At 51.0% G+C, this 26,257-nt stretch overlaps 8 protein-coding genes across 8 annotated transcripts; 5 read left to right on the top strand and 3 right to left on the bottom strand.

The window, feature by feature from the left end:
• Window positions 1-194: 194 nt before the first annotated feature.
• On the top strand, window positions 195-4,248 carry ctpA (Cu(2+)-transporting P-type ATPase CCC2). The gene has a single exon (XM_025705429.1). The coding sequence runs from the start codon at window positions 418-420 to the stop codon at window positions 3,997-3,999; it is 3,582 nt and encodes a 1,193-aa protein (XP_025568004.1). The 5' UTR covers window positions 195-417; the 3' UTR covers window positions 4,000-4,248.
• Window positions 4,246-5,822, bottom strand: BO88DRAFT_5282 (uncharacterized protein). The gene is made up of 2 exons (XM_025712939.1): window positions 5,653-5,822; window positions 4,246-5,593 (listed from the first exon to the last, which is right to left on the bottom strand). Exons 1-2 carry the CDS (start codon window positions 5,683-5,685, stop codon window positions 4,493-4,495), a joined length of 1,134 nt encoding a protein of 377 aa, XP_025568003.1. The 5' UTR covers window positions 5,686-5,822; the 3' UTR covers window positions 4,246-4,492.
• Window positions 5,823-6,219: 397 nt separating this feature from the next.
• On the top strand, window positions 6,220-8,285 carry BO88DRAFT_399897 (phosphoribosylaminoimidazole carboxylase ADE2). The gene is made up of 3 exons (XM_025705428.1): window positions 6,220-6,772; window positions 6,849-6,946; window positions 7,013-8,285. Exons 1-3 carry the CDS (start codon window positions 6,307-6,309, stop codon window positions 8,147-8,149), a joined length of 1,701 nt encoding a protein of 566 aa, XP_025568002.1. The 5' UTR covers window positions 6,220-6,306; the 3' UTR covers window positions 8,150-8,285.
• Window positions 8,286-8,573: 288 nt separating this feature from the next.
• BO88DRAFT_399895 (uncharacterized protein) lies at window positions 8,574-12,432 on the bottom strand. Its single transcript, XM_025705427.1, has 12 exons — window positions 12,092-12,432; window positions 11,987-12,026; window positions 11,904-11,929; window positions 11,512-11,839; window positions 11,268-11,458; window positions 10,931-11,213; window positions 10,736-10,875; window positions 10,554-10,684; window positions 10,147-10,501; window positions 9,979-10,095; window positions 9,883-9,922; window positions 8,574-9,817 (listed from the first exon to the last, which is right to left on the bottom strand). The coding sequence occupies exons 1-12, from the start codon at window positions 12,140-12,142 to the stop codon at window positions 8,787-8,789; spliced, it is 2,733 nt and encodes a 910-aa protein (XP_025568001.1). The 5' UTR covers window positions 12,143-12,432; the 3' UTR covers window positions 8,574-8,786.
• Window positions 12,433-13,875: 1,443 nt separating this feature from the next.
• Window positions 13,876-14,428, top strand: BO88DRAFT_5109 (uncharacterized protein). The gene has a single exon (XM_025712927.1). The coding sequence runs from the start codon at window positions 14,017-14,019 to the stop codon at window positions 14,335-14,337; it is 321 nt and encodes a 106-aa protein (XP_025568000.1). The 5' UTR covers window positions 13,876-14,016; the 3' UTR covers window positions 14,338-14,428.
• On the bottom strand, window positions 14,429-16,601 carry BO88DRAFT_5148 (Zn(II)2Cys6 transcription factor). The gene is made up of 3 exons (XM_025712929.1): window positions 16,116-16,601; window positions 15,459-16,064; window positions 14,429-15,387 (listed from the first exon to the last, which is right to left on the bottom strand). Exons 1-3 carry the CDS (start codon window positions 16,511-16,513, stop codon window positions 14,520-14,522), a joined length of 1,872 nt encoding a protein of 623 aa, XP_025567999.1. The 5' UTR covers window positions 16,514-16,601; the 3' UTR covers window positions 14,429-14,519.
• A 3,636-nt stretch (window positions 16,602-20,237) lies between these two features.
• Window positions 20,238-22,931, top strand: BO88DRAFT_328742 (putative C6 transcription factor; the record flags this gene model as incomplete). Its single annotated transcript, XM_025702570.1, has 4 exons — window positions 20,238-20,384; window positions 20,469-20,967; window positions 21,024-21,786; window positions 21,851-22,931. The coding sequence occupies 4 exons, from the start codon at window positions 20,238-20,240 to the stop codon at window positions 22,929-22,931; spliced, it is 2,490 nt and encodes an 829-aa protein (XP_025567998.1).
• Window positions 22,932-24,211: 1,280 nt separating this feature from the next.
• Window positions 24,212-25,640, top strand: BO88DRAFT_409585 (uncharacterized protein; the record flags this gene model as incomplete). Its single annotated transcript, XM_025707964.1, has 2 exons — window positions 24,212-24,857; window positions 24,970-25,640. 2 exons carry the CDS (start codon window positions 24,212-24,214, stop codon window positions 25,638-25,640), a joined length of 1,317 nt encoding a protein of 438 aa, XP_025567997.1.
• Window positions 25,641-26,257: the final 617 nt, after the last annotated feature.

Below are 26,257 nucleotides of genomic sequence, written 5' to 3'. Positions count from 1 at the left end.
ATGTCTTGGACCTCTTAGTATTACCTGCTGTTTACCATTCTTTCTTCCCATCCCACGCTCTTTGTGGGTGGCCTAAGATTAGGTTTCTTCCCGTGCAAAAACCCCCATTTCAGCTCCCGTACCATCCGTAGTGAAAGTAAGTAGTTCTTGTCTTAGTAGTGTCCTTGATGTAATTAATTGCTGCATGTTTAAAAGGCTCGGCGTATCCTTTCCGTCGCATCCGGTCCGAATGTCTCTAAATCGAACGACCCTTGCGTGTTACTAGCATTTTCCTGCTTATTATTCCTTTCCCCTCCCTTCCTTTTATTATCTCCCCCGACCTCCTCGTCCCCCTCTTCCCAAACGAACGCATGCATTAACACACCACCCGCGCGTCCCGACCGTCCTTGTCCGGCTTCTGCAGCAACTCGGCGCAACATGGCGGCCTCATCCTCCGCTCTGTTAGGCGCCGGCACCGATGGCGCTCCTTCCGACCGATCAGCAGCCCATATGGCGACCACAACAGTCAACGTCGAGGGAATGACATGCGGCGCTTGCACCTCCGCCGTCGAGGGCGCCTTCAAGGGGGTGGAGGGTGCTGGCGAGGTGACCGTCAGCTTGATGATGGGCCGGGCTGTAGTCCATCATGACCCAACCCTGCTTCCTGCGGAGAAAGTCGCCGAAATTATCGAGGACTGCGGCTTTGATGCAACGATCGTCTCTACGGATAGTGCGTCTACGCCGGCGGATGGTTCCCGCGGGGCCAGGGATAAAGTGTTTCAGCTGTCAACCACGACGTTGGCGGTCGAGGGCATGACATGCGGTGCTTGCACCTCCGCGGTGGAGGGAGGATTGAAGGATACACCTGGTGTGCATTCAGTCAATGTATCTCTGCTTTCCGAACGAGCGGTCGTGGAGCATGACCCATCTCTCGTTACGCCCGACCAGATTGCAGAGATTATCGAGGATCGTGGGTTTGGCGCAAAGGTGCTGGAAACCTCGACGGAGGAGAGCGCTGTCCGCACCTCGGAGGATTTGTCGGGCTCTGCATCGGGGTTGATGGTCACGAAAGTGTCTATAGATGGTATGACGTGTGGTGCTTGTACGTCGAGTATACAGAATGCCTTCAGCGGGGTGGACGGTGTAGTGCAATTCAACATTAGCTTGCTAGCCGAGCGTGCGATTATCACTCACGACCCTACGACCCTTACCACGAAACAAATTGTCAGCATAATCGACGATGCCGGTTTCGACACCACCGTCCTTTCATCGGAAGCACAGGCGCCTACATCCAAAGGCCTCGGCCGTGTCACTCTCAGCCTCCACGGCTTGCGCGACGCTGCCTCGGCCTCGGCCTTGGAAGACACGCTACTTCAGAACCCCGGGATCTCATCGGCGTCTGTAAATATGGCCAACTCTCAAATCACATTGTCATACGAATCCTCCAAGATTGGTATTCGTTCGATCGTCGAAGCGATCGAAAAGGCCGGATACAATGCCCTCCTGTCGCAGTCAGATGATACCAATGCGCAGCTGGAATCGCTGTCCAAAACCAAGGAGGTTCGGGAATGGAAGCGCTCGTTCCTCTTTTCTGCTTCGTTTGCAGTCCCCGTGTTCCTGATCAATATGCTACTGCCGATGTATCTTCCGGTTCTTGATTTCGGCCGTGTTAGATTATGTTCCGGTCTCTACCTTGGTGATGTTGCCTGTCTTCTGCTCACTATTCCGGTGCAATTTGGCATTGGAAAGCGTTTCTACGTAGCCAGTTACAAATCCTTGAAACATCGCTCACCGACCATGGACGTTCTCGTTATGCTTGGTACCTCTGCTGCATTTTTCTACAGTGTGTTTACCATGGTTGTTTCGTTACTTTCGGTGAATGATATTCGCCCAAGTACAGTCTTCGATACAAGCACGATGCTTATAACCTTTATTACTCTCGGAAGATGGCTGGAGAATCGGGCCAAGGGTCAAACCTCTGCCGCGCTCTCCCGGCTCATGTCCCTTGCACCGTCAATGACTACTATTTACGACGACCCGATAGCGGCGGAGAAGCTCGCCGAGGAATGGGGAAATCCTAACGAAAAGCCCAAGGAGCACACCTCGGCCACCGAGGAGCGCGCAGGGCCAGGGCAGAAGATAATCCCAACGGAGCTCATCGAGCTAGGGGATGTTGTGCTCCTTCACCCTGGTGATAAAGTACCGGCTGATGGCGTTGTCATTCGCGGTGAAAGCTATGTCGATGAGAGTATGATAACTGGTGAAGCTTTGCCAATCCACAAGGCCAAGGGTAGTGTTGTCATTGCTGGCACAGTCAACGGCACTAGCTCCATGGACTTCAAGGTTACTCGAGCTGGCAAGGACACTCAGCTGAGCCAGATTGTCAAGTTGGTTCAAGATGCTCAAACTAGCCGGGCTCCGATCCAACGCATGGCCGATGTTGTTGCGGGCTACTTCGTTCCAGCTATCATCAGTCTGGGTCTAGTAACATTTTTCGGCTGGATGTTCATGAGCCATATCCTACCTCACCCTCCCAAGATCTTCTTGTCTGAAAATAACGGAGGCAAGTTCATGGTCTGTCTCAAGCTTTGCATCTCGGTTATTGTCTTCGCCTGCCCCTGTGCTCTCGGTCTCAGCACACCTACAGCTGTCATGGTCGGCACTGGAGTTGGTGCGCAGCAGGGCATCCTTGTCAAGGGCGGCGCTGTCCTCGAAGCTGCTACCAAGATCAACCACGTCGTGTTCGATAAGACCGGAACATTGACCACCGGCAAAATGAGTGTTGCTGAAGCTAAGATCGAGCCACATTGGTCATCTAACGACTGGCGCCGCAGACTCTGGTGGTTGATCGTCGGTCTTGCAGAAATGAGCAGCGAACACCCCATCGGAAGGGCCATCTTCTCCGCTGCTCAATCCGAATCCGGTCATCCAGGCGATGGCCTGCCCGGCAGCTTGGGTGACCTTGAAGCCTGCGTCGGCAAGGGAATCTCCGCCTTGGTCGAGCCGACATCCAGTGCAGAGCGTATCCGGTACCGTGTCCTGGTTGGAAACCTTGCTTTCCTGCGATCAAGGGACGTCCCCGTCCCTGAATCAGCGGAACCAGACGACTCCGACATCACCCCCAAGTCCAAGGTTCCTGCCGGTATCACTCAAATCCACGTCGCCATCGATGGCCACTATGCAGGGTCCATCTTGCTCCGGGACACCGTGAAGGTGACCGCACCAGCAGCCGTCGCCGCCCTCCACCGTATGGGAATCACAACCTCCCTTATCACCGGTGATGCCTACGCCACCGCCATTTCAATCGCCTCTGCAGTGGGAATCCCAACAGAGGCAGTCCACGCCTCTGTCTCCCCCTCCGAAAAACAATCTATCGTCGCCTCGATGCAAGACTCCGGCGACCGAGTCGCCATGGTCGGCGACGGCATCAACGACTCTCCCGCCCTAGCCACCGCATCCGTAGGCATCGCCCTCGCCTCAGGCACCGACGTGGCCGTCGAAGCAGCAGACATCGTACTCATGCGACCCGACGACCTCCTCTCCGTACCCGCAAGCCTCTCCCTCTCCCGCTCAGTCTTCAACCGCATCAAGCTCAACCTCATGTGGGCCTGCCTCTACAACGTCATCGGTCTCCCCTTCGCAATGGGTCTCTTCCTCCCATTCGGATTCATGCTACCCCCGATGGCCGCCGGCGCCGCAATGGCTCTATCCAGCGTCTCCGTTGTCGTGAGCAGCCTGCTCCTCAAATTCTGGCGGAGACCGGGCTGGATGGATGCCGAAAAGCTACAAAAGGAGATTGACTCATCATCCAACGGCAGCTTCAATGCCTCCAAGAAGAGCTGGTGGGAAGCCACGCTATCAGTCACTGGATCCAGTTCCCACAGACGCTCATCCTCATCCTCCTGGGTTCGGGAATTCGTCTCTGATACGTGGTCGGCCGTGACGGGTAGAAAGAGGAGAGGCTCGAATGCTGATGAGGGACTTTATGTTCCTCTTCAGACGGTGGAGCCACCGGCTTGATCTATTTCCTTTTTTTTTATCCCTTTTTCGGATTTTGATAATGAATAATCTATCTGTTGGAGTTATTATATATCTATATCTCTATTGCATGATTGGTGTTTTAAGGATGTTATGACCTCCTAATGATGAATATATGCATGCTATCTATCTACTATATCTGTTGACTGGATTTTGTGTTCATGATGGATTGTGATGTGCTGTCATGTTGAATGTTTCTACATACACAGTATATGAAACTCAATCGGATCAAGTTTGGATATGAATATTACATTCGCACTTTAGTAGTTATGCAAGCATACTGACTGTCAGTAGTAGTAACTGATTGAGAAGCATGGTTCATGACAACTACAGTCAAAGTCAAGTCATCAATCATGATTTAACAATGTAAGCTAGCTAGCAGGCAGAGTCCCAAAAAAAGGAATGTAATGCGCGACAAGACAACGCACGACACGCTAATAGAATATGAATATCATATCATACGACGTCCCAAAAGCTACGCCTGCTGTTGCTGCTGCTGCTGCTGCTGCTCTTTATCCGCCGTCTCAGATACTGAAGCGTTTTCCTCCGGTGCTTTGACATCGTCTAGAGAGATATCTCCGTCTCCATCTGCCGTCGGCTTAGCATCTTCTTCTCCGGTTTGACTAGTGGTCTGCTGCTGTTCTTGTTGCTGCTGTCCTTGCTCTTGCTCCTGCTGCTGCTGCTGCGGCTGGGAAGTCTCCTGTCCCGCAGTATGCAGTCCTGGCGCCTCCTCAGCGACACTCGAGAGGTCCATCTCCACGCCCCTACCATCCTGTAAGCCTAGATCTTCCACTCCGACTACAGAGGGGCCTCTGGCATGCGGAATATCTTCCAATGTTTCAGCCGACGGAGCTTCACTCGTTCCTTCATTTCCATTCGTGTCCGCCGTCACTACCGTCACCGTCTCGGTAGTAGTAACAGACCCCAGCTGCTGATGTTCTTGCTCAGCGCCAGTAGACGCCACTACCTGGGTAGTGAAACCAGTATCTCCCATAAGTGCACCGCTTTCACCCTCATGTTCCGGCGACGAAGGATCGTTACTCAACCACGGGATCGGCGTGAGAAGTGCTCCACCTAGAGACTCATCGCTGCCGAGTGTATGGTCCGGGAATAGGAGGCCGGTATCGGCGCCGTTGATGATCGCGCCGTTGGGCTGGGGAGCAGCGCCATGGTGTGTCGAGTGGAGAGGGAAGATTTCCGCGCTGCTAGTGACGCAAACGACGCGGTCGACGGCGCGAAGATATGCGGGAAGGGTGCGGTAGTGGGCTGTAGGACGAGCGATGAGTTCTGCGAGACGTTGGATAGTGTGTGGTGGTTTTGAAGCGAAGAGGGATCGCAAGGTGGATTTGATGGAGTTTAGGTGATGTTGAAGGGGTTCGGGAAGAGAGGAGCCCTGCGAGGACTGGGGTTGGGAGTCGGGGATACGCTCGGTTGCGGTGGATTGCTGCGATGATGGTTCAGGCTGTGTGGAGGTCTGGAGGGTTGTAGATGGTGTGATTGTGGGGACGATGGGATTAGCAGACTGCTGTTGAAGGTCGGGAGGGATCCGAGGCATTGGGAAGACGTTGTATATGATCTAGTGGGAAAGATTTATTAGTTGGTGATTGGTTTGGTGGGTGGTAAGGGTTTGCGCACATATTCCAATCGTTCAAGCAGGGGTTCGACCATGCTGGGCCATTTCTCACTGGAGGAAACGGGGCACGTCAGCTCCGATTGTACTGTTGATGCTTGGTTGGGGCGCGAGTTGACATACTAGTCCATCGTACCGCCATTGGCGACTGCCTCGAGGCTTTCTTCGTCTGCGATTGCATGTTGAGTTAGCTGGATGGAGCTTGAAGCGGTGCCTGACAAGCTCATTGTGGAATGAAAGCAAATGGCGCAGGTCACGCTAAGCACGAAAGCAGCATTGCAGTTCGGTTCCAGGAATGACAGTAGATTCAGACTTACCCAGCGACATGATCCAGCACTTCTGCGCCCAGCGAAGTGAAATGCGACAAGGCCAATAGGGGATATGCAGAGGAAGAGCAGCAAATGACGGGCGGAATTGACATGGCTCGATCTGGACACGCGGGGACGGCGGCTCCCCCGGCAACCGCAGGCTCTGATTGGGTCCGCCAGCCGCTTATCACTGGTGCACGTGATGGTTATCGGGCGGATTTTTTGCTCCGCCGTGGAGGGGCTGCTTTTCTCTTCCCCAGATCTCCCCCCTCTGCTTGGTGCGTGTTGGTGCCTGTCCATCTCCTTTTTTTTTATACCCTCCCTATTCTTTTACATTCCCTTAATCTCAATATGTGGAACTCCCGCAAGGTGGGAATCCTCGGTGGAGGCCAATTGGGCCGTATGCTGGTCGAATCGGCCAACCGCCTCAACATCCAGTGCAACGTTCTTGATGCGGAGAACTCCCCGGCCAAGCAGATTAGCTCCCACGATGACCATGTCACCGGCTCCTTCAAGGAGCGCGAAGCCGTCCGCGAATTGGCCAAGTCCTGCGACGTCGTGACTGCTGAGATTGAGCACGTCGATACTTATGCCCTGGAGGAGATTGCCTCGCAGGTCCGCATTGAGCCCAGTTGGCAGGCCATCCGCACCATCCAGAACAAGTACAACCAGAAGGAACACCTCCGCAAATATGGCATCCCCATGGCTGAGCACCGCGAGCTCGCCGAGAATACCCCCGAGGCATTGGCCAAGGTCGGCGAGGAACTTGGCTACCCCTTGATGCTGAAGTCGAAGACCATGGCCTACGATGGACGTGGTGAGTCACCCGTGCCCCAATTGCTCTTCTAATATCCCCAACCAACCACCACTAACCTAAATCCTTCATTTACTAGGTAACTTCCACGTGCGCGGTGCACACGATATCCCCGAAGCCCTCGAGTTCCTCAAGGGTCGTCCTCTTTATGCCGAGAAATGGGCCTACTTCAAGATGGTATGTCCCACCCCCCACCTCCACACCGAATGACCCACCACCACCATCTAACACCCCATATCACAGGAACTCGCCGTCATGGTCGTGAAGACCAAGGACGAAGTCCTCTCCTACCCCACCGTTGAAACCGTTCAAGAAGACTCCATCTGCAAGCTCGTCTACGCCCCCGCCCGCAACGTCTCCGACGCCATCAACCGCAAAGCGCAAGAATTGGCCCGGAAAGCCGTCTCCGCGTTCGAAGGCAAGGGTGTCTTCGGCGTGGAGATGTTCCTCCTGGAAGACGACAGCCTTCTCCTGTGCGAGATCGCCAGCCGTATCCACAACTCGGGCCACTACACCATCGAAGGCTGCCCCATGTCTCAATTCGAAGCCCACATCCGCGCCATCCTCGACCTCCCCATCCCCCCTCAGAGTCTCCAAATCCGCCAACCCTCCATCATGCTGAACATCATCGGCGGCTCCGCCCCGGACACCCACCTCAAGGCCGCCGAAGCGGCCCTCTCCATTCCCAACGCCAGCATCCACCTCTACAGCAAGGGCGCCGCCAAACCCGGCCGCAAGATGGGTCACGTCACCGTCACCGCCCCGACCATGCACGAAGCCGAATCCCACATCCAGCCTCTCATCGACGTCGTCGACGACATCCGCTCCCAGCGCAGCGACGTCCGCTCCAAGCCCCAGAAGTCCGGCGTCTCCAAGCCCGCCCCCTCCGTCGCCGTCATCATGGGCTCCGACAGTGACCTCAAGACCCTGGTCCCCGGTCTCAAGCTCCTGCGCGACTACTTCGGCGTTGAACCCGACGTGGAAATCACCTCCGCTCATCGCACCCCCACCTACATGGCCGAGTACTCTGCCAATGCCGCGGCCCGTGGCATCAAGGTCATCATTGCTGCCGCTGGCGGTGCCGCTCACCTCCCCGGTATGTCTGCCGCTCATACCGCGCTGCCGGTGATCGGTGTCCCGGTTAAGGGTAGCTCTTTGGACGGAGTCGATAGTCTGTACAGCATTGTGCAGATGCCTAGGGGTGAGTCTTTCCCTTTCCCTTTCCTTTTCCTTTTCCTTCTCTTTCCCTTTAACACCTATCCCTTCAATTCCATGTCCGTCACCTTTCACATGTACTACTCCTGCATGACATGCATAACATCACAACATGCACATACATTCTATACTGCATATCACATATGTCGCATGCATCCAAGCTGACAACATGTCCTCATTTCTCAGGTGTCCCTGTCGCCACCGTCGGCATCAACAACAGCATCAATGCTGCCCTCCTGGCCGCCCGTATCCTCGGTGCTTTCGACCCGGCTATCCAGCGCAAGGTTGAGGCGTATGCGGAGAGCGCTCGCGCTGAGAACATGGAGCTGAAGGGTACTAAGCTGCGCGAGCTTGGTTGGGAAAAGTACTTTGAGCAAATGTAATGGATGTTATGAATGAATGGGTCAAGTTATTAAAATGGGTTGAAATTATATAGAGTCTAGAAGCAAGTCTTAAATACGAGGGGTAATGATCTGGTTTTCCTGAAAATAATGCTCCATGCTTGCTTGTGTTATCATAATGAGCAAGGCTAATACTTACTGCTTATACATTATACAGCTACAATCTATCATAGCTGTTGTAAATCTCGTCCGAACATATCGCAGGATATCACAATGAATTAATCATTAACTACTAACACACTTGTGCTGATAAGTGAAGCATTAAGTTCGTATAACAAATGAAAAAGACACAACGTCACAAGGTATCAAAAACAGTACAGGCAGAATAGAACAATGACAAAAGAGATATTTGGCTGCGTGTATGAGCATGTTGAACCCTACAATCCCTCCAGACGACTGACCTAAGCGGTCTGAGGGTTGAAGGCCGTTTCGACGCCTGGAACCGTGGTGCGAGTACCACCGCCAACGTTGCCGTCACTGAACGCTTGGTTGACTTCATCGGAGAATTTCTGGGACGCAGCCGCATGGTCATATGTCTTGGAGTGTCCATTAATATGTCCATTGGTCCCAGAAATAGCGTGCTTGCCATTGGTCACTCGACCATCCATAGGCTGCGCACCTCCGTTGGTCACTTTCTCATTTTGGGTGATAGCGGTAGTCCCATTGGTGACACCTCCATTGGTCTGATTAACATTCGTGACTCTGCCGTTTGTGGCGCCTCCATTGGTTACTCCATTAGCACCACCCTTTTCGGCAGGTGATTCCCGTTTGCGAGAAATGTCACCCGCCTTGGGAATATCAGAAGATTCCGAGGCGCTACCAATGCTGAAGATGGGAGATTCCCAGCGTTCACCCTTCATGGCAAGTTCCTTGTACTCAGTGGCCTTGGTACTGATGCCGCCAGGAAGCTTGATTTCGGGGAAGAGGGAATCATGCAGAGTTGTAGCTGTCTGCACCTTAGTGTCTCGTTTGGCAATCTCTTGCGCCTTCCGCTTCTTGTCCTCATTTCTGGCACGGAAGGCATCAAGATAGCGGGAGTAGATGTTGGGCGCGTTGGCGGGATCCTGGCTACTAGCCTCCTGTGCCTTCTTTGCCTCACTGTGGATTTCGTAGGCAAAGGCATCTCCCTTGGCGAAAGCGTCCCGGATCTGCTGCTCGAGTACCTTTTCCAGGGTTGGACGGACGACCCGGAACAACAATGGCTTGAAGACCGTGAACAGGGTCTTGTGCTTTGACTTCTTCAACTTGACGTTGAGGGAGTCAATCTTCACAGTCACCTTGTCCAATTTGATGAAGTTCTGTCGGTCTTCCTTCTGAGCAGTGGAGGCTGCAATCTTGAATCCAAAGCCTTCGCCACCCAAGAAGATGTCCATGATACCCGTGTCCGTGATAGCAGGGAATCCCTGCTTCTTGTTGACATAGTAGCTCACATCTGTTGGAAGTAGTGTCAGTAAAAGTTTCAGACCGAACGACGACAACTTAAGATAACAAACTCACCTCGAAGATCGGCTTGAATTCCAGACACCGAGATCATAATCTTTGGGCACATCGTCAGTATTAGTCCCCTAAACAATCTTGACAGAGTCAACCAACCTTGTTGTCCCTCTTACTGCTGATCTTCTTGCGTCCCCACCGGAAGTAGTTGTCGCTGCCAAATTCCACGACGTTCGGCATCAAGTTATCGCTCTCAATGACGAGGTTTTCCACAACCTTTCAATCGTTAGCCACGAACTCAGCCTAAGACAACTCAGGTATACTTACGACATCGGCCGCGGGATCAGACACTTCGATACGAGGAACGGGGACATAGCGGACATTTTCGAGAACTTCAGGTAGGATAACATCCCTAATGTCCTTGACGAGATGCTTCTTGAAGGCCATGTTGCCGCTGTTGTCGCGTCCAAGATCATCGAAGAGCTTCTGCATCGCATCCCCAAATGCCTTGTTTTGAGGGTCCTGGTTGAACTGATCGCCAAGGAACTTAAGCTCATCAAGAATGCGATCGGTATGGTCCCTGTAGCGCTCACGCAGGAGGTAGCGGCCATGGTCAGTGAGTTGGTCCCACTGGCGATTGCAATCATCATCCATAATATAGCCTTGCTCGGTTAGGGTTTTCCTGTGAAATGATTAGCACACCGCCTAGGTTCCTTTTGCACTCGAATACTGACCGGATGAAGGTGTCCATGTTTCTGAACCATCCTTTCAGCTCAGGGTCCCTGTCTGCATCTCGGTAGATGTTGTCCAGTGAGTCAAATAGATTGTCCAGGGACGTGTGGTTGGCAAAGCGTTCAATCAATGTCTGGTCAGAGGGGGTTAGTGACTGCTTATCCGACAAGACTGACTGACGTACCCGAAGATTGGCCTCCATTCGCTGGATCTTATCGCCGCTTCGGAAGCCCTGGACTGAACCAGCACCCTGCTGGGACAAGTTCCGTCCGTGGGAACCATACTTTTCAGCCATCGAAAGAAGGGTTCGGATTGCCTGTTGGTCTGTTTCACAGTCAGTCGACCGTCTATGGGCCCATGTCGTTGAAGGATAACTTACAATCAGAATGGCCTTGAATCTCGATGACCATCTTCTTCAAGCGCCAAATAGTCTGATCCCGTCGCTCTTGGGGCACCTTTTCGGACAAGTAGCTCTTGGTCCTGTCCTTGTATTCACGAGTACGGCCCTTTGCCTCTTCAGGGACATTCTCCGAAATCTTGTCCTGGGCTCTACCTGCACCTGCAGCAAGACCAGCGCGCGCGTCGACATCAGAGACGGATGAAGGTTCTTGGCCACCCGTGGCAGCCTGAGCTGCAGTACCAGCGACTTCCTGCTTACCCTCCTGTCCATATGTAAGTCAATTGGTATGGCAATACTGACTCAGAAAAAAACTCACGTCCTTGTTTCTCTTAAAGCGAGACTTGAATGTTTCCTTGTGCTTGGAGAAATCAGGCTGCTCATGCCACACGTTCTCTTCAGCTGGCTCATCAATCTGGGAAAGTTGTTCCTCTGATGGCCTCAGCTTGTTTGCGGCCTTCTGGGAGACGTCGCCAGCCATATCACGTGCCAATGTCATAGCATCATTTACTGGACGGTAATGTCAGGTTTCATGTTTGCGGTCAAGATGCACATGAACTTACATAGTTTTCGGAATTCTCCGTTCGTGATCAGGAGCCTTCCAAGGGTCTTGAGACCCTCCAAGGCTTCCTGACCGTCCTGCTGGGCCGCATCCTTTGTCACAGGCACACCTGGCTTCTCTGTATCCCCGGACGAGACAGTCTGTGCCTCCCACAGGAACTCCTGCAAGAGCTGACCCTCATTCTTGCTCAGCATAAGCTTCTTGGCATGTTCGATAACGTTACGGAGATCCTGGACGAGGGTCTGGCCTTCACCAGACAGCTCCTGGGACGGCGACGAAAGAGCCTTGGATTTGAGAGCACTGTTCAGGGCAACGTCGCATTGTTTGTTCTAAGAAGAATGATACCATTGTCAGTAGGCAGCACAAATTTGATAATTGAGACCTTGCACTCACCGATGGAAGCTTGCCATTCTTGAAGGCTACATGGCTCTATTAGCACAAGATATGCTAATACACGATCAATTTTATTGATTTACCTTGATAGATTCCATAAAGCTGCAGCTTCTGGTTGATATCCTGGAGCGAGATTCGGGTTAGCGTCCTTACCTCCAGCTTTCGAGAAGAATGAGAGGGTATAATACCTGTTCCTTCTGCTTGGTGTTCAGCGGATGATTGACTGCTTTGGACGACATTGCGGCAAGATGACCAGATTGACTGGCTAGAATTGACGTCTACGAGGCTCAAAGGCCAAGCAAGAGAGTTTTCTTGTTTTAAGTGTATGTATGTGGGAGAAAGTCGGCAGTCGCAAGGGGGACCACTGGCCAGCAGATTCGGGGCGTCTGGCCAAGATCCGGGGTTAGGTATCTGGGAAGACAGACAGAACAGATTAAACAAGGTAAGATAAAGTGCACGACAAAGTCGATAAGCAGACGACAAGGCTGATCTTCACTTCGAGACTGCAAACAAGGGATGAAAAAAAAAAGAGTCGCGTCGCTGGGTATCTCCGGAATGAAGGACGCCGAGGACGGATGGGGTATTAGGTTGACAATGGTAGTAAGTGCAGTGTAGTAGTGTAACTAGTAGTAGGAAGGGGGGAGGAAGAATGTACGCCGAAAGAAATCGTGGTATCAATTGAAACGACGAGTGGATCAAGGGAAGGGAAGGAACTACTACGACGACGACGAAGTTTTCTACGGATTTAAATACAACTGGACGCATGCAGCGAAAGGACAGGAGCGTAATGGCACGGGTGGTGCCTGCCAGTTTGGGCCAGCGCACCTGCTTGACGTCATGGTGTCGTTGGTGACGAACAGAACAGGCAAAGGTGAAGTCCGGGTTGTGTCTGGTTCCTGAAAAAACGATTTAGTCCAGATAAACAGCATAGGGTGTGGGAAGAAAGGAGGATTGAGTTTGTACGACGATGAGATCATCATCGCGCCGAGCGATGAAGTCAAGGGCGGACGCGCCAGCTCAAAGATCTGGCCCGCCATCCACTCACGATCGGCGCTACGAGCCTGGATGTTGCGCGGATCATCCCTACGACTCCCTACTTCAGCCCTTTTAACGAGTCGTCGGGCTGAGCCAGCTGTAGTGTTCTTAGCTAATGGAGAGAGAAGAAGAAGCAATGGGACTCGAGAGCCATGGAATCGTCTTAACCAGAACATGTGATCCATCCACGTCAGGAGAATTGGTGCTACTCCTCCGTAATTATACATAGATAGATCATCCCATCCCATCCCTAAGGTGCTGGTAGCTTAACTTTTAACGGGCGCTCAACAAGTTGATCCCATCAACAATAGCATACCCAAAATCTAATTGATGAAAAGACAAAAATAAGCAAGAGAAAGCGGGTCCCTTCCCATGGCCTGATATCAAAGAAAACATTCTTTTCCTTTTCAAAGTAACGCGGAAATACATTTTACTCATCAGCAGCCTTGGAGGAGGAAAAAAGCAAGCTTAAGCTTCTTCTGCCTTATGGGGGTGACTGTGGACTCGTGTGGGTATTTGCCCACCCTCCATTGCGACTTAGTGCAAAGTGCAAAAGGACTACTAGTACTTCCCTAGTAAAAGTAAATACCTACACTGCTTTTAGTAGGGAAAAAGCAGTGTAATAAGATCGACTGATTGACTGTCCGCGACGCATCACTGTGACGTCACGAGTAGTCTTTCTCTTCTCGCTTCTGTCTCTCTGCCTTTCGAATATCTACTTTACATTGTTTGTATCGATGTATTTTATTCACTTCGCTGCTACGGTATGAGTGCGGTGCCTGGTGCTAAATTTGGGAACAAGTTTCCATGGTGAAAAAGGGACGGGTTTCCAAGAAGGCTCGAGAAGTAAGGGAGGGCTCCAGAGAAAAATCTCAGTATTCCAAGCGTGTACTTAACGCGTGTCTTCTAGCCCATTTAGTCTTTCTTTTCCTCTCCTACTACTCTGGACCTACGGAGTATATAGTGACTAGCTTGCTAGCTGTACTACCGTAAGCTTATAAGTGCGGTCAACTGGCTCCGATCTTCACCAGCCACACTCTAGGTCTTCCTCTCCAATGAACAATTGGCCGGTAGATCAATGGGTGGGCGCCAGCATCGCTTACGATCAAATCCCGAGCTACGTACACCGAGTACGGAGGTTGATGTTCCCATGCATTTTCTCGAATGCTTTGGGGGAAAGCGGAGAGATGCTAGCCCACATGGCCCGACGCGATCGGCCCTTTTGGTGTGGCTGCTCGCATCCCTTGCAGCTCTATCCGCATCCGGGAGACTCTCAGAGGGCCTGCCCAAGTTCTCCCTGCTAACGACTGTCATTCAAGTACATGCAACCTCTGAAGGCATCCCAAGAGTAAGAGATGAAGAAGAAAGGAAATCAAGATACAATACACATAGAGGGTAAGGTCACTTTTTCTCCGAGTACTATCGTTATCCGACATCACCTCGCTCACATATAACATGTGCAACCACACCAAAAAGAAAAAACCATATACAATATTACCAAAACACAGGGGCATGAAATAAGGCATTATTGGAGACTCATGAAGCAGACATCCCTTGCCTTGGCCCTCGCCGAGAGCCAATTTATCCAATGTCAAAGCCTAGGTATCCTGTTCCTGCAGGCACCATCGTAGAGTAGCCAGCCATATAGGCTGTAGAACCGGCCAGGTATGGGTTCGATGCATGTAAAAGACGGCTCCGAGCGGGTTCGGACATTTGCTGGAATTCTCCAAATATACCGGTCGCTCCCCACTTGCTTGCACCATATTGGAGGAGATTATTGATCTGCAAAAGACATTCCGAGGCGCGCGCGTAAAAGCTCATACAATCTTCACCACTCAAAATCAGCTGTTCCGGGGTCTCCGGAGGGATGGGGGGTAATGCGGGTATCGACGGGTCCAAGAGAAGGTCCTGGTTCTCTGTTACATCTCGTATGAATCGTCGACCAACTTGGTACGTCCTCTGGATATCCAGGAAGGTCATCAAAGGCAACCAGGTAGGGGTTTTCAGCACCTCATAAAGCTCGTTAATGTACTGCATGCAGCAATGGAACAGAACAATTTTGCTGTAATCACACAGTGCGGTCTGTTCGTCGCCGGCAGAAAGAATCACGACGATCGTGTATGATAACTCCAACCGGTACAGGATAGGGAAGTGATTTGGTATATTACTTGGGATTTTACCAAACCACTCATATGCTTTTGAGCAGAGAGCCCACGTCGAGGCCGGAGCTTGAAAAGAAGTCTCGTGTTCGTGGAAATATTTTCTCTGGTAGCCCTCAGACAGTATCTGGCGGATTCTGACAATGTGCCACGCAGGCTCCGAGCTCCGTAAGAATATATGGCTCTTCTCGGTTAGCGAAGCCCCTAAGGATGTGGCAGAAGACGGCAAAGCAACATCGACGGACTCGTCTGAAAACGAGAAGGTTCTTTCAAAGGCAGTGCTTATTCCTCTTCAGAAGCGAGATTGAGTTCCTTCGTTAGCTCATACTATCTAGTACGGGTCTGGAATCATTCAACACACCTGTCCAAGCAGTAAACACAATGGAAAACACGGCGGCGCAGGTCCAGCTGCTCTGAGGCTGACTGAACATCCAAAGGCGGGTCCTGGTGTAGGCCTAGGTCGACCACCGCTCTAACAGCCATCCCTACCAGGTACCAGCTGCGAAAATGTTGGGGGTCGAACAAGGAATATTGGGCAAGTAGTAGGATTGACTGGATACCGGCTATAGTACCGGGGCGGATGACGTCCTCGGCTTGGGCCATTGCCATTGAAATATGAGATAACGCTCTGCGATGACTGCTATCGCCGATTTTGAGGGACATAGACGCAGACGCAGTGGCTAAGACCATATGCAAGATCCACTTGTCAAAAGGCTTGGCAAAGCGCCCCCCAGCTTGGTAGACCGCATCTACAGAGGTCCAGAAGCTCGTTTCGACGAAGAATGGAAGCTGTATGTAGATGTTGTCGAAATAATGTTGTAGTAAGTGCAGTATTTCATTGCGCGGCGGTAATGACTGCGCCGGTAGTCTTGGTATTGACTCGGCTTGTGACAGGGACAGAAGAAGGTTGGCGAAAGAAGTATTCGAAGTAATCCCATGGAAGTCTCTCGAAGTCGCATTGACAGACCTGATCAATGTCAGCCCCAGGAACATCAAGCTAGCCCCAGCGACAACTTACAAGAAGCCAAAATCACCCACGAGGTCATCGATGTCAGTGACTTCTTTGCCACCTTCCTGTGCGACAGTACCTGCTGAGGAGATAGATGTGATTGAACTTTGATGGGCGACACCCCTTTCATCCACAGATAATGATGATTTCAGGCGACGAAGATCTGCAATTTTCTTTTCCAGTCTTTCGCAGTAGCCTTCCAAAGAGGCGACATAGCTTCTTTCTTTTCCTCTGGCAAATTCGTCACTTGCGCCAGAGCAGGTGCTCGCTTTACCAACCCGTTCGCATGCCGAGCAGGCCGGAAGCTTCCCGTCACATTTGATTTTGGCCGTTCGACATCTTGAGCAAGCAGCCACAGGTCGACTGACTTTGAGGAGCGGTCTGTCCAAAAATGAGGTACCCGACATGCTAATTATACATATTCTCTGTATCGTACTAGAGAGGGAACAAATTATTGAACAGTCGAATGGCTAGCTTTGACTCGAGTCCTGCCCTGTCGGCCAAGCTGTTAAACTCGTGACAGCACAATATGAGCAGACCATGATAGGTACCTACCTTGGGGATAAAGAAAGAGGGATGAAAAGCACAAGTCGCTTTGATAAAGTCAAAAGAAGCGCTCAGACGTAAATCTGTTCGGTTATTATTAGCATGCAGGAAGAACTCGGTGGTGTTCAGCGAAAGCTCCTCGCATCGGATTTATCGCGCGTATTGCAGTCATCTAACTAAAATACAATGGCGGGATATTTGGGGAAAACGGAAGTTTCCAACTCCATGTTTCCTTCTCTTTTGACTCCTTCTTGGCTGGTGGCCCTGCCTAGGTATGTATATGGCTTTAAGGACTAGAACTCAAGAGGCAGATTACTCACCAGGCACTAGCGCTATCAAGTTAGCCCGAAACCAGGCGGGGGAGGCTGGCTGAACGGGCAAAGTAGCGAGAGGGGTTCAAACTGCCCCGAGTACAGAGGGGGCTGACGGGTGTTAAACTTTCCCAAGCAGTACAACCGTTGTGGGTATGAAGGTCGGAACAGAAGGAAAATACTAAAAAGAAAAAGTAAGAGACAAATCACCGTTAAGCGAAAGGTATCAGTATCTCAGGAAATAGTCGTAGTGCTGCTACTAAGCCTAGACTAGGAGCAGATGAGCCAGTCGTAGAGGGTGGAAGGGAGGAAAAGACAAGTACCGCAGGCGCTGGTATGCAATTAGGGTCACGAGCTAGTGCAAAAGCAGGGGAGGAGGAGGGGGGTTCGTACCGTACCCGTCAGCCCCGTATGCCTAGTACGTACTAAAGTCAAGTAGAAAGTACCTTAGTCGTCGTTAACTGTTTGGCGGGCCTTCCCCTATTAGCCTTCGTTCTAGTTGTTCACTGATCGTCTTTTCGAAGAAATTGCTTGAACTCTGAGTGTTCAAACTGTACTAGCACTTTAGAGACTCGCAATATTGTTGACAAGTTGGGTGCTACCAGTGGTTGTTGGAAAATTGGATATGGGTAAATGGGAAGGGAGGGGTTGGCTTCAGTGTCTTTCTTATCAAAACAATTCGTAAGGTAACCACCCGCCCGGGCACCAAGCAGCACCAGCACCACCAGCACCACCACGGACATCTGGCCCGAACGGTTTTGCTTGTGGACGGCTTACTGTCATTGGGTGCCACACAACCATTTCCCGGTCAAGGCTGGCTCCAAGGCTGGCTCCTGCTCACGCCCCTCCTTTCATTGCCCCCCCAAGTGGTCCCCACCTCCCCCACGCGCAATGGGGGCTGGATTTTTTTCTCCCTACGCAAATTCCTTGGAAACCACTCGGGACCAGAGCTGTGCTTGTTAAAGCAAGATCCAGCCCTAGTATGCAATTTTATATCTACCTCATCCGTTGTATCAGCTCTCACCCTACATTTTACTTGTGAGGCGTCCACTTGAGTGTTATGCATAATCTAGCGGGAAAGCTTCGGTCAGCCGGTGCTAGTACGGTGTCCGTATTAGTGATCTTCATGCTGCAACACCCGGCACTTGGCCGGTCCAGAACAGAAAGTAGGACTACTACTAGTAGTATCTATTGTAGTGCCTACTTACTCCCCCTATTCCCCCTCCCCAGAAAAAGGTGTTGATTGACCAGGGAGTTGGAAGAGAATGTCCACACTGACGTCTCCAAATTCGTGAAAGAGATACGTAGTTCGGATTTTATGAGCTCGTCAGTGTCATGATATGTCGCAACAGAATGTCTGTCTGTAGCAATAACTGCCGATGTCGCAGTGGCTGGAATTATGCAACCAAAATCCTTGCATCTAATTTTGATGCTCGGGGCGCTAAACTAGTTTTTACACCCTCTGTTGTCCACTCATAGACGTTGTAAGCCAGTCAAATCTCCCAACAGAGTGTGGTGTATTAATTGCGAAATGCTCCCATTAGTATTCCTATCCTCATCATGTTGATTCGTCCTGAAGAGCAGTCTAGCCAATACGGGGTTGTAGGTCTTCGAGGTCCTCACTCAGAAAAAATCATAACAGTAGTGACTACTAACTAGTAGTTGATCAACAGAAATTACTAGCAGAAGTTCTAACTCATTAGAGGCATTTGCAGACACCCGCCCGTGCTTACCCATATACCCTTTTGGGATAGCTTTCCGAAGCTTGGATCAGATGAACCAACAAACTGGTTCCGACCATGGCGTTAAGATCCTCTTCGCCTCTTTCTTCATTTTCGCAATTCTGCATCCATGGCATGTTAATTCTGAAGGCTATCTACTTAATCTCTCTTAGAAGGGGCTAGACTCTCTGGAATTTAATCCCGCGGACTTTCTCTTGAGTCTCCCTACATCTTTTTTTTATGGATAGGACTGGTCGGCTCTGATCCGAAATACGACTAGACAAAGAGGTGTTGACGAGTAGACTTGCCAAGGGCTTACTATTGCTGAGATATTTGGACTGACAAAGAGAAGGCCTTCTCAGATTTTCAGAATTTACTCCGTAGTACTTATGTCATGGTAGTGAGTAGCATCGATGCCATGTACGACCAAAGCAGGCAACCAATCGATGTAAGGCTTATTATCTGGAAGGTGTGATGGCTATCTCTTCAATACTAGTTACCTCATCCACACTATTCATTTTTTGTGCGTACTCCGAAGAGCGCGGTTCACCTAATTTGATGACTTCAAGGCTCCTACAGTGTTACCTTTTACAGATCTATCTTCGAAGAGAACTTTAGTGCGTGAAGCCAACTAGTTGAGAGTACTAGATAGTTAAGTAGTAGTAGTAATTTACTACTGCCCCCTTCCCAAATTATTAGAAGTAACCCCAGTAGTAATTGATACTAGATCATCCGCCACCGCAGATCCCCGAGAAAGGTTATGCATACTTTTTTACTCATGTCCTAGGTCATCAGAATATGTATCCTCGTGTCCGTGAAACTTCCGACCTACTATAAGAGCTCTCTCTCTCTCTCTCTTTTCTCACAGCCACCGGAAATGCAAAATAATGTGACTGACTGATCGGATCGCGAAGCCAATATTTCCATCAGAAAATTGTCCGGTACGGAGGAGAGAGAGGGGGGGAAGGGAGAGGCCCACCGGGGGTGAATTTGTCCCACCCGTCAATTTCGAGGCCAGTGTTCGCAAGGGGCAGCTGTGGGTGGCCGTAGGCCTGGTAAGTGCGACGTCGGTCATCGGGGCGCTCTTTAGCGTGCCGTCGATCCAGGCGGGAGGTGGACCGAGGCCTGCTTCACTTCAAGTTTCCACCTCACCCCCTCCTTTGCGCCCCATTTCAAATTCGCAACTGCATATCTTGTGTTTTTTGCCAATGTCTGAACGGATACCGTGAGTCGGAATTTGTGTGAAGTGCTAGCTGAGCTCTTCAACCTGTACAACCCCCCCCCCTAGATCTGTACAGGTATTGCCTGCCTACTCCTAGCAGCTGGTGCATGTCAGAGCGAACCCTGAACATGTCGAACGTGCTCGTTCCTCAAGTGCCCCTTCAAACTTCCACAGTCGCGTGTGCCTGACGCTCGGATCAGACCTTTCAAAAGCTTTCCATTTTCTTAAGGCTAAATGCGATACATAGAATGCAACGTTGATGATTCTTTCGGCTAAACTTGCAAACCTTCGGTCAACCTAATATAGGGGTGCTCCTGCACGACATACCACAATGGCCACACATTTAAACTCTTCAAGCTCCCGCCCACAATTCACCAACCCCTGGTCTGACTCTCCATCAACAATATCAGAGCCGTCTGTTCATACCCCTGATAGCCGGATTGCGCATACGTTGACTGCTTGTACGCGGTGCAGACATGTACGTAGTGTTCCTTACTCTATCGCTGACTTTGTTTATATGTGGTTTCGCTGGCTCGAGAAAAAAATTCTAACACTTATACAGCGTAAATCTAGGTGTGATCCCGGAATCCCTCGATGCTCACCATGCGAACGCGTCAACGCCAAGTGTGTCTTTTACGATTCGGCGTCTCAAAGGACATTATCAAGGGATCATATTGTCTCACTCCGAGAAAAGGCTCGTCGGTTAGAGAGCGAACTTGCTGAAGTCGAGAGACAGTTTCAACATGCAGCGGACGCGGAGCTCATGGTGCGCGGGGCAGGCCGCATTCGCTTCAAGGAGAATGACGAGTCGAGATATCTGGGACCGTCCAGCGGTATTGCGATCACACGCCTCGTCATGGAACTGGCCAAGCAAAATACAGATTCCAAAAGCATCAAAGACGTCGTTCCTGAAATGACAGCGCAGCAGATAAAAAATGCTTTTGCAGCAGAGAGCTCCAAGCCAACGTCAAAAGTGTATCCCATGATTAGTTCGACACCGCAGCCTAATCTACCAGAAAGACACCTAACGTACAGACTTATTGATGTCTTTGTAGTCAAGGGTACGTTAGCATTCTATCCTATGCAGCTGTACAGTCATGGTTGATTTGCCGTTTAGCCCAGGCAATGCTTCCGACCTTGCACGAGCCTACCTTCCGCGAAGAAGCCGAAGAGGTGCTTAACGGGTCTAAAGATCCTTGCCATAATTTTCAATTACGCATGGTGATAGCCATCAGCATGCAAAAGATGAGCACTGCTTACGCAGGCCTGGCGGACAGTTATTACCTCGCGGCGCTGCCATACTTGGAACCGTCGTTGAAACGGATGGACCTTCGATCTTTGCAATGCCTTGCCCTGATTGCTCAATACTCCATGCTCACGCCAACAAGGACAGCGGCATATTGGGTCGTAGGAATGGCAGTCAAGTTATGTCAAGACTTAGGGCTTACCGATGAAGCGACCATTACTCAATCTCCCAGCGGGCAGACCTTGGACCCTCTAGAGATTGATATGCGAAGAAGACTGTTCTGGATTGTCATATCCATGGAGTATGGTCTTTCCCATAGTCTTGGTCGCCCGAATTGCTACTCCGTCTGTCACGATCACATCAACGTTAAGTTCTTCGAGCCGGTGGAGGACAAGTATATCACTCCGGATGGCTTCCTACCAGGAGCGAAAATAATCTTACCCAAGTGCATAGCTATCCACTTCCTGAAGATGCGGCTGCTCCAAGCAGAGATTCGACGGACGCTCTACCTGAATAAGCGCGATGTACCAGTCGACGACCAAGACCCATGGTTTTCACAAATGCTTCAGAAGATCGATTACTGGGTAGCTTCGTGTCCCAAAAATGATGGGGGTAGTGGCTTAAGTCAAAAATGGTAAGGACAATACCCGACTAGCTTCTTTGTTTCTGGGTGCTTATTTACATGTGGCTTTCCATAGGTTTCATGGAAGACGAAACACGATGATTGTCTTTATGTTCCGGCCTTCTCCCCAAGTGCCGGAGCCTTCCGTTGAGGCTGCACGAAAATGCTATGATGCGTCCGTATTCAACGTAGCAATGCAGAGAGAACAAATCGCAACAGGATCCGTTGATTTGACATGGATTTTCACCCAGTCACTTTTCATGGCCTTGAACACTATCCTTTGGTCGCTCTCTTATCCTGATATTCGCAGAGAACACCCTATTGACGAAGTCAAAGGTCACCTCGGCGTGGCCTTGGAAGCTATTGTTTATGCTGCACAGAGATGGCCTGGTGTTGAATCGGCCTTGGTACTCTATAAAAGCCTGGTTGCTGCTTGCCTTCGCGCATATGCTACCGAAGAGTCTTTCGTCGTCCATTCGCCGTCTAACCATGCAACTCCGTCATCTTCGCAGGATGTCACGACACCGCTATCCGTCTCTAGCCCTGCAAGTACGTCGGCATCGTTCCCCTCACATGGAGCTCGTGCAGCGAATTCTTCAATCCCCGAAAGCAGCGTATCGGGTGGCACGTTTTCGAGGGGACCTTCTGCAGACCCCTCATTCTCCTTCTCCCAAGGGTCGACCTCATCACCTATTGCCACTGAATCATTGAAGGCCGCGCAGCACCCATCGTGGGATGCTCAACTCACTCCGCAATCCGTATCAACCACCACACAACCCTCATTCAGTTCCCCCCAATCCTACAATGTACCGACACCTTCCTATGCGGACTTGTCGTTCGACCCGACAACTCCATACAATTCTTTCCCATCCGTCGTTCCGGGCTTGCCGGGCTGGGATCCCAATTTCAATTTAGCGTCCACGACGGCTAGTCATCTAGCCTATGTTGATGCGACGGTCGATCCCATGAACTGGATCGAGACGATAGGAGATCAATATTCCCAATACACCAATGGCGCTTACCCCATGCCCCCGTGGCGAGGAAGGACGCTGAGCCATCAGGAGCAGATGGAGCTGATGGAAACGTTAGAAGACAACATTCCTGACGTTTCGGCGCAGTTATTAGTGCAAGAATCTGCAACATTCTACCAATCGTGACATTTTGGTGGTTTTTGAAAGCTTTCTATGAGGGCGTCTCACTCTTCTTGATTCAGTCATATCAGCGTGTTTCTTGAGCTTTCTTTGTACGGGCCATCTTCTTCTGGTTTGTTTCTTCTTATTGTGTTACCATAGTAATTTTGGATTTATGGATCTCAAGATACCCAAGGGTCATCGTGTCGGGAATTTGATGAGGTTCATTTGGGTGTTTGGAGCGAGTCGGTTCCGATCACCAGTTCGGGATTCGAGGTTCAATCAACGGTTTTGGTAGAACAGTATAAGCTTATTTTGTTTTGTCTTTAGGTGTTGACTTGGCTTAGGGGTCAGAGAGTGGCCACAAAGCCCTCATCGCCTCAGGCAGGTCAACTGCATATTCTATAGATGGGTCAAGTGTAGTTATGGTTCTAGAAGCAAGGAAATTTCCGGGTGAAACTATGCAATAACCCCAGGTAATACTTCCCGAGGGGCGGTGCTCTGCCACTATTTTCTCTCCTAGTTTAGGCCAGCGCCCAACAGGGGGGTGGTTTTAACGAGAGCCGCTAGTAAGGCGCTTTGTGCCCATGCGTGTCGTGGCATACATAGATCACATCCACGGGAAGAGATGTCTAGATTGCCAAACCTGCGATGGCCAACAGGGTGCATACGGTAAGCAGGTATTTACTTGACCTGGTCTACAAAGATAGAAAGAGTGAGGGAAGAAAAAGAGGGAATGTCCGTTACCGATGCATACTCCGTATCTTACCCGACGATACGCCCGAGTATCGGTATTGTTAGCGCGTATTGATACCGAAATACGGGCGCGGAGGCCGAAAGAGGGAAAATCGAAGAAATGAGGGCGCGTCACGTGCCCAGCCCGGGGCTCTTGCCGTCATCCAACATCTCGCCGTCCGTTTCTCCTCCAGTTGCGGACCAAGGGTTTCCCATCCCAGCGCTTTCTCGAACTTCTACCCACCCCGCCAGCTTTCGACCTAACTAACAGACCACGCCATTCACTCTTTCGCTGGTCTTCTCTTCACTACTCGGTGCTGTTCGATATTTCACCTCAGTGCTGTGTCGCTTCATTGGAATGTGTGACTTTTAAGACGGTCGTGGAACGTCCTGCTCGCCCGCTTGAGCGCACCTCGACCGGCGTTTCCCCCCATATCCTCGTCTTGATACTAGTCTGAATCTGCTGTGATCTGCTGCTGTATTGAAGATCTTCGATTCAGGTCTCCCTTTCGCGAGGCTCGGGCTGCCCAGGCTTAGGCCAACCTCTTTCGTCACCCTGCACTCCGTCCTCGATGTCTGATCGCGCCTCCTCGGCATCATTTCGAGTAGGACCTCCATCACCATCGTCTCCCGCCGCAGGGGCTCTCAAGCAGAACCAGTTGCCAGCTCCCTCGTCCGATCGAATTCCACAGACTCCGACATCACCTCCGTTGATGTCGGTAAGCGCCCAGAACTATGCCACCAACTTTGTATCCTCGCAAGCATCACCTAACCAGGCGACCTCTCAATCCGCAACTCTCTCATCACCCCCGTCTTCCGCTCCGATGTCCACTCAAGCCTCGCAACAACCGACGGTAGGTACGGCGAATTCGTTTCCGACGCCGGCCAGCAGCGTGAGCGGGCACTTCCCGGGTGCGACTTCTTTCGATGATTCTGAACATACAGATAAGCCAATGGGCTCGGCAGTTCCAGATACAGGTGCGCAAACAGCGAATATGAATGCCGCGGCCATACAGCAGGCGGAACACAGACGGACAGATCATGACCGGCATATAGAAGGTTTAAATATGGAAGTTGGAGTCCGCGACTTTGCTGCGAACAACGGAGGCGACGCCATGGATATCGATAGTGAGGTTCCGGCTTCAACCAGTCGCAGTGAGCCAAGCTTGGAATCCTTGCAGAAGAACTTTTCGTCTGCCTTTCATGTTTGCAAAAGCTGTAAGAGCTCCCCAGTCCTTGGCATGGCTGTTGCCACAATTTGCAATGCACTCTCTCCCATCTTATATTTGGATTGAGCTTTGTTAACACATGTGGCCTTATGAACGTACAGCCCATATTGCGACTGGACCGGATCCGTCGCTAGATCTCATCTCACTCTACGGATTAGGTCCAGTGGCAAAGTCTGTTGCTCGGATGGATCCTGTGACAGGCGAGAAGATCAACAGGCTTAGGAAATCCTATGAAGGAAAACTGAAGGGCTTGGGACTCGCAGGGAGGAACAAGCCAGTGAAGACTGAGCCTGGTGCGCCCGGCAGCCTTAGGCACATGACCATGTGGCCAGAGGAAGAATGGCAAAACCAGAAGGTGTTCGGGAAGGAGATCAAGGTCGCGGATATGGACTCCGCGCTGCAGAACTTGCAGATGAGGGCCATGAAAATGGAGCCGGGCACGGTACCGAACAACGAGTATTGGGAAGATGTGCTGGGCCACGAGAAGCCATCTAAGCACGCCGGTGGCGACGTCAGCAAAAAGGGCGTCGCACCCCCTCCCAATGGAGTCCGGATTTCCCAACCGAATGGAACCCCAGCGCCTGTTTCAGACCAAGAGCGAGCCCGGCCCAGCAGGGGACGTAAACGGCATTACGATGACAACAGCTTTGTTGGATACGGCGAAGGTTACGCAGACGACGATGACGATGGGGCATTTTATTCAAACAGTGAAGGCATGGGGAAGAAAAAACGGAAGAAGGTAGGGCGTTCGGACGGTGAAATGCCATTCTAACATACTGATCACATTCGCTTATTTTTCGAAAAGGACCACGTTTCGAAGATATCTACCCCTCTACCTGACCGAGGTGGAAGTTACGGGGTTGGTATGTTTGGGATCGGGGCCAGGTAAACGAACGGGACGGAAACCTGATGGGATGAAAAGCTTTGTGGCTTGTTCGTTTCTTTTCTCTGCCTTCTTGGCTTTGCTTCATGCATAGGGTCCTTGTTCTAAAGGCGAGGGCTAGACTCTGTTGGGTCTGTCTCTAGCATTGTGACTTGCTTGACAGGTTCATCAGGTCCATGGTCCTGTCCTCGCCATATCTGTTAATTCTCCGTACAAATTTTGCATCACGGTGCTGGATATACCCGGCTTTCACAATGGGACGGCGTTGGAGGAGCCATGATTTGTTGCGGCACGGTTTTGCCTGTTTCTTTGCTTGCACTCTATTCTGTCTATGTGCTTCCTGATTGACAGGGAGCTGGAGTTGTAATGACAATTTTTATTTCGCTGTGTTTACTGCTGGCCATGTCGACAGACTCCGATGCCAGCTTTTGAGCTTTTCTTCTCTCTTGTGCCAGATGGACCATCGCCCGCCACTGGAAGAGCATGTATTTCTTTGTTTCGAGTCT

This window comes from Aspergillus vadensis (genome assembly GCF_003184925.1).
Source record: "Aspergillus vadensis CBS 113365 unplaced genomic scaffold BO88scaffold_1, whole genome shotgun sequence".
Classification (NCBI taxonomy): domain Eukaryota; kingdom Fungi; phylum Ascomycota; class Eurotiomycetes; order Eurotiales; family Aspergillaceae; genus Aspergillus; species Aspergillus vadensis.
Note: the sequence above shows the minus strand (reverse complement) of the source record. Positions and strands in the feature narration are given on the sequence as shown.

What these genes read in the sequence shown, in the direction of transcription:
- BO88DRAFT_5109 (XM_025712927.1), top strand. Translation starts at nt 14,017, where the DNA reads ATGGGTGGGCGCCAGCATCGCTTACGATCAAATCCCGAGCTACGTACA.
- ctpA (XM_025705429.1), top strand. Translation starts at nt 418, where the DNA reads ATGGCGGCCTCATCCTCCGCTCTGTTAGGCGCCGGCACCGATGGCGCT.
- BO88DRAFT_5148 (XM_025712929.1), bottom strand. Translation starts at nt 16,513, where the DNA reads ATGTCGGGTACCTCATTTTTGGACAGACCGCTCCTCAAAGTCAGTCGA. An exon ending in GTGGGTGATTTTGGCTTCTT is followed by an intron (nt 16,065 to 16,115) that starts GTAAGTTGTCGC and finishes GACATTGATCAG; the next exon opens with GTCTGTCAATGCGACTTCGA. An exon ending in TGTGTTTACTGCTTGGACAG is followed by an intron (nt 15,388 to 15,458) that starts GTGTGTTGAATG and finishes TCGCTTCTGAAG; the next exon opens with AGGAATAAGCACTGCCTTTG.
- BO88DRAFT_5282 (XM_025712939.1), bottom strand. Translation starts at nt 5,685, where the DNA reads ATGGTCGAACCCCTGCTTGAACGATTGGAATAT. An exon ending in TGCTTGAACGATTGGAATAT is followed by an intron (nt 5,594 to 5,652) that starts GTGCGCAAACCC and finishes CTTTCCCACTAG; the next exon opens with ATCATATACAACGTCTTCCC.
- BO88DRAFT_399897 (XM_025705428.1), top strand. Translation starts at nt 6,307, where the DNA reads ATGTGGAACTCCCGCAAGGTGGGAATCCTCGGTGGAGGCCAATTGGGC. An exon ending in CATGGCCTACGATGGACGTG is followed by an intron (nt 6,773 to 6,848) that starts GTGAGTCACCCG and finishes TTCATTTACTAG; the next exon opens with GTAACTTCCACGTGCGCGGT. An exon ending in AATGGGCCTACTTCAAGATG is followed by an intron (nt 6,947 to 7,012) that starts GTATGTCCCACC and finishes CCCATATCACAG; the next exon opens with GAACTCGCCGTCATGGTCGT.
- BO88DRAFT_399895 (XM_025705427.1), bottom strand. Translation starts at nt 12,142, where the DNA reads ATGTCGTCCAAAGCAGTCAATCATCCGCTGAACACCAAGCAGAAGGAA. An exon ending in GCTTTATGGAATCTATCAAG is followed by an intron (nt 11,930 to 11,986) that starts GTAAATCAATAA and finishes AGAGCCATGTAG; the next exon opens with CCTTCAAGAATGGCAAGCTT. An exon ending in GATTCAAGGCCATTCTGATT is followed by an intron (nt 10,876 to 10,930) that starts GTAAGTTATCCT and finishes ACTGTGAAACAG; the next exon opens with ACCAACAGGCAATCCGAACC.